Source organism: Mus caroli, chromosome 8 (assembly GCF_900094665.2).
Source record: "Mus caroli chromosome 8, CAROLI_EIJ_v1.1, whole genome shotgun sequence".
In the NCBI taxonomy this organism is placed as follows: Eukaryota; Metazoa; Chordata; class Mammalia; order Rodentia; family Muridae; genus Mus; species Mus caroli.
Window position 1 is genome coordinate 10,460,100 of NC_034577.1, and position 10,897 is coordinate 10,470,996.

At 44.0% G+C, this 10,897-nt stretch overlaps 1 protein-coding gene across 1 annotated transcript in view; it reads right to left on the minus strand.

The window, feature by feature from the left end:
• The window catches only part of Erich1 (glutamate rich 1), a 57,708-nt gene that overhangs the window by 21,751 nt on the left and 25,060 nt on the right, over positions 1 to 10,897 (minus strand). The window contains exon 2 of the mRNA XM_029480670.1: positions 8,345 to 8,549. Within this exon, the coding sequence (XP_029336530.1) occupies positions 8,345 to 8,549 (205 nt within the window). The remainder of the gene's footprint in view (positions 1 to 8,344; positions 8,550 to 10,897) is intronic.

Below are 10,897 nucleotides of genomic sequence, written 5' to 3' on the forward strand. Positions count from 1 at the left end.
TCTTTATCTTTAGGAGCTGTCCTGACGTACACACTGCAATGTGATGTACATGCATATGTGATAGTGTTCATGCACAAAGACTCTAGCGCAGCACTACATAAACATCTGGAAGTTCAAAGGGAAAGGGAAGCCAGTTATAAAAGAAGTGTCTCTTGAAATAGATTTTATTATTCTCGGAAAATGATACATAGGAAAGTTTAAAAAAACCCTCCATAATATAATAAAAGCAGAGCTTATGTGAGAACTATGTGTACGTGTACACATTAATATGTACACAGAGAGATTTAATACTTATCATGACATCTGCCTACTGCCCCGAGGATGACAGTTTACTTCCTGGACATCTTCTATGTTTGACTTTCCTTTGATTAGCATTGTTAATAGCTATGATTTTTTTTTAATTTAGGAGAAAGAATACTATTAGAGCATATAGAAAAGGCACTTCTTCCAAGGACTTGCCTGTTTGTTACAACCGAGCTTTCTGCTTCAGTATTTTCTAATCACGGCTTTCTGCATAGATGCTGNTGATGGTCTAGGACCTGGGCTGGTTCCACCATCAGGCAGGGCTTGTGTCCTTCTCATCAGACCAGACAGAAGCCACAGNCATGATGGTCTGCTCTAGAACCACGTGAGCTTGCCATCCTCACAAATGACTGTCAGCTTACTTTGTTCCAAGTGACACATCCTTGGTAACAAGATGAAAGCAGAAAAGGGAAATAGCTAATCAGAGTCTTCACTTAACTGGGGAAATGGAGATTAAAGCAAAGAAAGCACTAATGACAGGTGTATCAGCAACCAGCTGAATACACTCCTGACATCACCCAGTGGTATTTTCAATAATGCACGTGGCCTAAGACATCAGGCTCCTTGGACACCTGGGGGGTTCACTGTGGAGCTGGAACTGAAATTAGGGAGCATAGTTACAATGCTGTTTCTAAGGAGACAAGGCAAGGCGTCAAGGCTTGTTGCTATCTGTTGCAGAGCTGCATCTGTGGTTCAGCTACTTAAGCGATTAGCAAATATAGGGCATGAGAAACAAACTGAGCCATCAGTATTCAATAGTGAAAGGTGGGTTTCTCAAAACGCTGTGACCCAAGGTTAACATTGTCTTATTGGGAGGAGCAGTAACAGGGTTCTACAAGGCTTTAAATCACTGCCAGAGGACACAAGAAATCTACAAAAGAGACACAAAGAGGAATTTCAATTTTGAAACAAAATACATTTTACCAGACTGGCCTGTAATGCTTGNGTTGTTTCTGTCTTCAAGAAAACTGTGAGTTGGCTCCCAGTGACAGTTTAANCATAAAACAGCATTCGATCTTGTCAGGACTTGAACATGCTCACCGAGATTCACCAATATCCCAGTGTGTTTCCATACTCTAGGACATGCTAATACTGGGTGATGCGCAGATACTGAGATAGAAGTCACTGTGTTAGGATGATTGCTACACTGAGCGTCAATAGCTCAAGGCTGACATGTGTGTGTGTGTGTTGGGGGGTGTGGGGGACAGAAACATGTGACTAACACTCCCAAACAGGAGAGAAAGAAATGGGTTTCCAAACAAACACTGTTATGATCTTGGAGGAAAAAGTCCAACCAGGTCAGAAGACCAAGGCTCCACAATTAGATACAATGTCTCCAGGTCAGGAGACCAAGCCTCTACAACTATANACAATGTCTCCAGAACGAAATATGAAGGTCTTAACCATCAGAGTCTGTCACACAATTCATGGAATGTTACATGTTCTGGCTCCATATAATTTATAAGGCTTTCACCAGGCCCTACCCTAACTGTTCAAAGTCTCATGTCTTTCAGATGTGTCAGATCTCAAGAGATTTTATCCAGAGACTTAGAAAGACACCAGCAAGAAGACTTTCTCAGAAAGGGCAGAGGTGGCTCTGGCCAGTCCCTTCCCCCGGGGATCTCAGCCTCTACTGAGAACAGTCTCTACTGCCTGTCCACTGTAATCTGCTACTGTTGTTGCTGAGACATCCTGGTACCGCCCAGCCGCCCCCCCCCCCCAGGTCTGGTGAAGTGTTGTTAGATGTGATGGCTCACACTGCAGACGTGCCTTCGAAGCACTCCTTCCTGCAGAGTGACCTGTCCACACACACATCTGGATCTGCCATCTCTGGATTCTCAGAAGCAGGTGGTAGTACATCTCCGGGACAAAACCAAATCAAAATCTTAAAGACCTTGAAAGTTTGGTCCAAAATGACTTGCTCCTTGCTTACCTGTCCCCACCCATTAGCGAGGTGTCTTTTTGATGCTGCTGTGTTACGGGATCCCAGTGACCCTGCTTCTGTCTGTTGGTCTGCTGTATTTCAGGAGCAGCTGTGTGCCCACGCCCTGTGCTCTGCCTCTTTCCACTCGGCGGGCAGGCTGCAGCCTCCTCTGCATGCCGGCTCTCAGTGCTTTTCTAGACAGCTCAACTACTGTGCTGGCTGGGGTAGGAACAGCCCCCAACCAGACTTCAGGAGGCACTAAATAGTTTATTCTGGCCCAATACATGAGACATGAAATCAGTAGGGGNTTACTGCAGGAAGAAGGGAACCAGCAAGTCAGGGGCAGGGGGCAAGGGACCGNAGTGGGGGAGGAGGACAGATAAGAACAGTGTATGAAATTGCCATAATGAAGTGCATTACTTTAAACTAGAGGGGACACAAAGGAGTTTCATGGAGTGACTAGCTGTAGAATATCCTGTACTTCCAGAGAGGGTATGGCGTAGCTTAGAAAACTCAATGCTTTCAACAATCTAGGAAGAATGAGAGGGGCGGAGAGCTAGCTATCCAAAAAAATGAAGGTCTGGGAAAAACAACTGCCCCTGGACGAGCGCAAAGAAAGGCTGCAAGACGGCAAACTGAGGGTCTGCGCGGCAGTGGCGGCGGCGGCGGCGGCGGCGGCGGCGGCGGCGGCGGCGGCGGTGGCCACAGCAGCACAAAGGTTACTGAGAGGAGCACATCACCTACCTGAGATCATCAGTGTACAGTTCATAGGGTCATAGTTCACAGGGCATTCACATCCCTTTGCCTCCCGACTGTGGGTGCAATAGGACCAGTGGCCTCCAGCCCCTGCAGCTGCACTTTGCTGCCTGCCGAGATGGCCTGCATTCCCTCAGCTGTGAGCCCAAACAGTTTTATCNGACACACGACTTTTGTCAGGTGTTTGATGACAGCAATGAGAAGAGAAACCAAANGCTATGTCCAGCTATATCAGGTACTCATCTTTATTTCCCTTGGTAAAAATCAATAAGCNTATATATGTCCTGAGTATGCAGATTTGCCTTAATCTTTGATGGTAAAATGCTAAAGAATTGTTTAAAATAAATTTCTTTATGATTTATTATAAAAGTTTTTCTTAAAGCACAGAATGCTTTTCACCTGGATATATATGAACATCAGTGACCACACAATGTCTACAGAATAAAATTTTCTTAATTTTACCCACCAAAAGAGGAAAATGAACATGGAACACTCATGCCATGCACTTGTATGCACACATGTGTGTTTGTGTGTGTATGTGTACATACAAATATATCTGCGTGTGTGTGTGTGTCTGTGCATAGGCCAGGTTATCATTCCTTGGGAACAAAGGAATTTTACTACCGCTGCAATAGATCATATAGCTTTTCATAGGGCAGTGTCCTGCAGATGTGTCAACAGTAAACAAGTAATTAGTACACTAAAGAATTGCTAGGGAGATTTTGCCAAAAAAGGAAAGGCTGTCTGGGTAGAGTTTATTGAGAGCTGTTTTGTTAGCAACAGCCCAGAGGCAGACTAGCTTTGGGAATCAACAGACACCAGGATACAAGGGTAGGAATGGAGTCCCAGGGAGGGGAGGAGTCTCTCTTTACCTAGGACAACATTTAATTTAACCCATATAGATGGGGAGGGTATGGACGACCCCGTTTTACCTTTAAAACGTCAGCATTACAAATGTGCCTTCCCTCACATACTCATGATTTCCATTTGTTCCTAAGTAGCTGCAAGTCTGTGTTTGTTACACCCAGAGATTGCCCCAAATAATGAATCAAGGAAGACATGGAGTGAGCAGGATGTCTGTGTGGTAGGGGTCTTGGTCCCACAGCCTGTGTTCTGAGCACATCCCTGTCTTCACTGCACACACACACACACATACACAGATNCATAAGGTAGTAGGCCATGCATTAGGAACAAGGGATAAACACACAATGGAGCACAGGTCTGACAGATCTGAAGATGCTGTAACGTGGTAAGTGCTGCTTGCGGTGGCCCAGCGGAAGAACCCTGAGTCCTAGGGCACATGAGACACATAAGGATTCCAGACACAGTTGTAAACACCAGACTTGCTGCTATGTTGATGGGGTGGGGGTGCTGCTGGGCAGTTGGTCTAGGCTTCCACTTACACTACAGGGCTGGGCAGAACCCTGAGTGCAGGCATGTGGGAGGCAGTTGGTGAGGGACTGGTACACAGTGGCAGTCAACCTTGTTCTCCAGCTATCTACAAGTTACTGTCTGTCAGTCAGTTGTCAGTCAGTCAGTCCATCTGTCCTAGTAAATCAAAGAAAATGACTGATATGGTTTCGGCGGACAGCAAGGGCAAACCCACCCCTTTCCATTCTCAACCCCCATGCCTTCTTTGCTTAAAATGACAACTGAGGGGGTCTAGAAACTCCCCTTCGCTCCTCTCAGATGTCTCTATGGCTTATACCAGAAAGAGCTGCGGGTTCTGGGCTCTGCATCTACTTGTTGGGGACTCCAACAGATTTGTAGAAGCCCTGCAGTCCTAGGAAAGAACAGCAAGTCTGGTGGTTAATGTAAGAAGTCCATGCCTGGAATTCTTATACTTCTCACGTCATTGTGCCCATGGGGCACTAATGGAATCCTTCAGTTAGGCCACAGCAAGATACACTTACTACACTGGCTCATCTTCAGGCTGTTGACCCTGTGCTCTACTAGGCTGGGGCTAGATCCTTCATCCTCTGACCCCAGTGCACAGCCTACTACCTGATGAACACCGAGGATTCCGTACTTATTAACTGAATCCATTTTTGGGGTACAGGACTTGCTCAAACTCACCCCAGCCCGGAGCCAGGCAGGCCAGGACTCCTAATATTCTTGTTTTATGGAGAACAGACATGGTCGACATGAACAAACAGTGGGGATTCTTACATTTTTCTCCAACCCTATCATTTCAAATGTCATTAAATGCTTATTTTATGGAATTCATAATGAAAAGCATATTTAAATAAGTTGATAGAAAAAAAAATTAAAACATTTGGGTGTAAGTTATAAGCATTCAAAGTTGAGATATCAACTCCCCAGCTGAATTCTATCTCCAAGCTGTTCATAGACATCCTGAGAAACCGGAGAGATGTTTTTAGCTTATGTTGACTCATGAATAGGCTGCAGGCCTCCAGCAGGGTCCTGTGTGGGAAGCAAACAGCAGCAGCAGGCCAGTCTCTGGCAGGTCCTCTGCAGCTAGGCCTAGGTGTCAAGATAGAGGTCCATTTAGGTTAGGGAAGTGGAGGCCCCATCAGAGGACTGGCAGAGGGCTGGGCATGGTAGTGCACCCCTTGGATCCTAGCACTGGAGAGTCTCAGGAGAGCAGACTGTGAGTCTGACACCAGCCTGGGTGAAAAGGCAAGACTCTCTCAAAAGAGATAAAAAAACGTTTGGGGTGGGCCTGGAGAGATGGCTCAGCGGTTAAGAGCACTGACTGTTCTTCCGGAGGTCCTGAGTTCAAATCCCAGCAACTGCATGATGGCTCACAACCATCTGTAATGAGATCTGATGCCCTCTTCTGTTGTGGGCTTGTCCCAGAGCCCTGGTTCCTGGCTGACCTGCTCCGGGGCAGGCATGCTCCTCACCCACACTTCCGATCTATAACAGAGGTGACATATCTACCTCCCAGAAGCCAGGAAGCAGAGAAGAAAATGGAGAGTAGAATCACTCTGACTTAACGTTCAATGAAAAATGTAACTTCTGGTAACGTTTGGAAGCCACGGTAACCATACCACTGAGTCTGATCAATTGCCATTGCAATGTCAATAGACTGAATTCTAATGCCTGGACTCCAGAACTCAATTCAGCTCTGGTTTCACTAGGCCACAACAGTTCCCAGCAGTCTGCCTGGAGGAAGTAACAACAACTGTAGGCCACAGGAAGAGCACAACTGCTCAAGAGCTCAGGGACACTTAGTCACACATAAAAACCTTAGGAAAAGCACGTATTTGCCAACTTGGTGCCAATGTGTTTCTGGTTCCTGAAAGAGTTTCACCCTGGCACAGTTAGGAAGCATGGATTTCATGTTTACAGCAAAGTGAGGCTTTCTTAACTGACACAGCTCTTTGCAGTAGGTTACCCGCAAGGATAACCATCAGCAATGGAGCCAACTGAATACAGCAGGGTGAGAGTAAATAACCATGTGTAACAGCGACTACATACAGTGGTACACTGTGAACACCATCATGTAACAGCGACTACATATAGTGGTACANGTGTGAACACTGCTATGTATCAGTGATTATATATAGCTGTACACATGTGACCATCATTATGTAACAGCAACTACATATAGTGGCATGCATCATGTAACAGTGACTATATATAGTGGTACATGCATGAGCACCATTATGTAAGAGCAGCATGTGAGAACCAAACGACTGTAAAATCTCATGAGTGGACAACTGACCTCAGCATCACAAAACAAACTTTGTACAGATGTGACACGTGAGAATTGCATGTATGCAGGGAGCGGGTGGGAGCTGGCTGTGTGACATGTGAATGAGGACGTGAGAGCCCAGAACACAGCAGNGGGAGAATGAGANCCAGGTTGATGCCATGGCGTGTGAGTGGAGTGCCTGCGGGGTATTAAAGCACAGGATAGCTGACTGCAAGCGTAGCACCCGGGCCAACTACTCAGAATAAAACCCGTCTGTGGAGGCAGGCAAGAGAATGAACTGTATAGAGAGGTGCATAAATGAGAACCAACTGCACAGAACAGCTCATGAATGAACCCAGGACCCTTTCTGATGAAAGATACTAAGTTCACAATTGACAGAAGCCATCCAGGAAAGGCTATGGCAAGTGTGTACTACGAGAAAGCAAGGCTGTGTGAAACTTGCTATGAACTTATTATGAGCCTATAGGATGAAACGCTGCTTTAAACTTACTATCTGCCTGTAACTCCCCTTTTGTGTAACATTTTATCTATGAGGTAATTTTATAAAGAGTTGTCTAAGAAGGTATAAACAGGCTGAAAAAAGAAATAAAGTTTGGCTTTTGGCACTCTGCTCCACCCACCCAATGTATTTATATGTATATACGTCTGTTTGTCTGTATGTATGTACAATATGTGTGGTGCGTGCCTGCCTGACTTTCTTTCTTTTTCTTTCTCTGTGAAATTGCCAGGTCAGCAGCTTTTGACCCCCAGAACAGTCAGAGAGAGAGTTACAAGGTCAGAGGTCATCAGCCTCCGGCCTTCTTCCTATGCTGTGTCCCACCTCATGACCTGGCTCTCAGGCTTGGCCCCTGGCACACAATGACATACATTCACCAAAATATTCAGTTTTCATAAGCACACATTTAAATTTCCTAAATAAATTACCCATTTGATAATATTTCAAAGACTTCCGACAGAGCTTGAAACAGTGACTATGTGGCTCCTAAGTTATTCCAACTCCTAAGTGGTTCTGATTTTCTAATTAGGAACCCAGAAAGATGAATGTGTTACAAAAACCACAACTTCTTCATAGTCAAATTAACTAAGATTTAGGATAAAGACTTTCCCAATTTTACTTGATAGGAATCATCCTAAGATGAGGGAATCTGTATTTAAAGATTATAGGTTCCTCTTTAAAAAGTTTTCAAATTGAATATTCAAAGGGAAAACTCAACCATTTTGATTTTAAGATAAAAACCTAACATTTGGAAACACTAACACAATTACTCCATCGTGAACTGAGTTAAATATCATACTCTCTTCCAGAAGTCATCCAACAATAAACACAATTATAATAGGCTAATCTCTTCTCAAGACAGATAAAAATAAGTTGATTCTTTCATTTTATAGTTATTAGCATATTTGAAAAAGCTTAGAAAATCACGGCCAAAGTTCTACTAAAGCAAGACCAATGCCAGCAATGCAGAGCTCTCTAGTCCAGACTGNTCGTGTGTCGACAAATGAGCTCATAACCTCATCCAAGCCGCAAGTTCCTGGCCCAAGTTCTCCTCTGTTATTGCGAGTTTGTAATNATTTGTAATGGCTGTGAAATATCTAACAGCCCAGTATATGATTGGGTATACAGTACCATGCTTACTCATACCCATCAAATTATCAGTTTAGAAGCTAATTTACAAGACTAAAAAATGGTGCAATACAGAAAATCATGATGGAAACAGGCTCCATTTCCCTCCTGCCCAGACTTTTTACCTTCTGTGTCACCACCGCTGGAGGCATTCTCAGAATCCGCACAGCTGGTCGGTTCAGGCAAACAGGGGATATACCCTGGAGGAGGCAAACTCACAGTGTAGAGACGACGTTCAGGCTGGATCTTAATGTCACCATCTGTAAAACAAGGGGGGGGGGCTCAGCAAGCACTAGTAAATATTACATAATACAAGCAGACAGTTATTTGTACTGATTACATTAGCATGGTTTCTCCAATAAAATTCAGTGAAGACAAGAAATCAAGTAACTCAATAAAACCAAATCACTGTCATAAACACTGAATTCAAAAAGCAAAGTATTTTGTCAGGAGAGCAAGTCAGCTCTATGACTGGTCTTGACAAGTGAGCCAGCTACATTTACTTAGATTCACAGTAAGTTAGTCAAATGTAAACTTGTGAGCTTCTGAAAGGTGATATAAAATATAACTAGGTCATGGATATGAAATAGAAAATATAAACAGCGCATATAATATACCCTTTACTATCATAACATGAATCTTCCAATATTTTTGTACCTAGTTTCTCCTTAATTCTGTCTCCATGTCTGTAGCATGTACAGAGAAGGTGGACACATTATCCTCACACTTAGAACAGATGCTCACAAACCTATACACACACACACAGACATGGACACCCTTTCAGACCAACATGTGCACACAGGCACTGTAAGTCACAGGAACATGCAGATACACAGACATAGAAATACACATATTATAAATATACATATAATATCCTAACTTCAGGCAACAAGTATTATATGAGCATTTAAAATTAAGTATAATATTAAATAGTNTAACACAGTATATAGGATTTTAGCCAGCATACTCTTACTAGTATAAAATATCCTATCTATGGACAAGCTGTAATTATCTTTTAATNGCTATCGTAAATCTTGCTCGGGGACNGTGGGTCTGAACGGTCACTCTTGTGAATGGTGACTATGGCCATCTGCAATGGTCATTTTCTTCACTTTTGTGCTCAGGCACCTGACAGGTGTCTTACTCAAGAAGTCTTTATTTTGGCTCACAGTTAAGAGATGCAGGCCATAATGGCTGGAAAGGCACAAGAGTAGCTCACGGCTGTGGAGGTAGGAAAGTCAGGCTTCTTGTACACATCTCCACAGAGCAAGANCCACGGACAGGACAGAAAGAGAAGCTGGGCTCCAAATGCCAAGGCCTGGGCCCCAGAGATCTACATTCTCCATCCAGTCCAGCCTCTTACAGCTTCTACAGGGCCCCAGAACACCAGACAAGAATCAAGTGTGCAAACACACAGACCTGTATTTTGCAATGGGAACCCTAACTCCACCCTCGCTGTGGCTNCTTTTGCATGATTGGCCATTCAGTCTCTTCTGATACCTTCTTAGAATTGGAACTGCCGGTTTGCAAAGTCTGACCCTCTTGCTGTGGTTTTTATATATCCAAAGCAGAGGAAGGGTCTTTTCTCCCACACGCCTCAATGTTTCCTACCAATCCTCCTCAGCTTTTGAGTTTTGTTTACACTTTGTTAAGGTGACTCTCACGTACTTGGCAAACACAAATGGGTCTCTCCATTAGGCTTCCACAGAGTAACTAGGATTTTATTTTAAATCCACAACTAACATTTTATTTTAATCCAACAATGACCAGGACTGAAGAAAATAACACAGCAAAGATATGCTTTTAAGATAGTTAAACACAAAAACCACGAAACCTTTGCTGGCTCCTCGCCATCAATATCTCNCAGTCTCTGGAGGCTAAGTATTCAGGATGTTGCCAGAATTCTGCTTCTTCATTTGATTCGCACAGTTGATTAATGACTACAGCATTCCCTGCTAGAATCCAGGGCAGATGGAGATATGCTTCTATGTATACTAATCCTATCGNGGAACATCAACATTTGATCATTTTTTTTCACAGAGTATTTTTGGAGGCTTTTAACCACTAAATCTTTCTTAATAAGAAAGTTAAATAGAACTTAGAAATGTCATTGTTCACTTAATTACTGGGATGGATGTAGGAAGTAACATGGAAGTGAAGCACGAGATGACTCACACATGAAAAACAACAGCATGGAAGTGGAGTGTGCCATGGAGACGGTCCTCTGGCTGGTAACCGAATGCTGACTCTACAGATGGGTTTCTAAGCTGCACGTGACATCACTGCCACAGCCGGGGACATCCAGAAAAGACTATGGAAGATTAAGACCCAGGAAACTATTACCTGGTCCCTGGTCTGCTCATCTCCAAGTTAAGGTGACCAGGTCACCTATCATAATGTTTGGTTCCACTCTGGAAATCAGTTTGGCAGTTCCTCAGAAAATTGGACGTAATACTACTATGCACTGAGGCCCCAGCTACACCACTCCTGGGCATACACCCAGAAGATGCTCCAACTGGTAAGAAGGACACATGCTCCACTATGTTCATAGCAGCCTTATTTATAATAGCCAGAAGCTGGAAAGAACCCAGATGCCCCTCGACAGAGG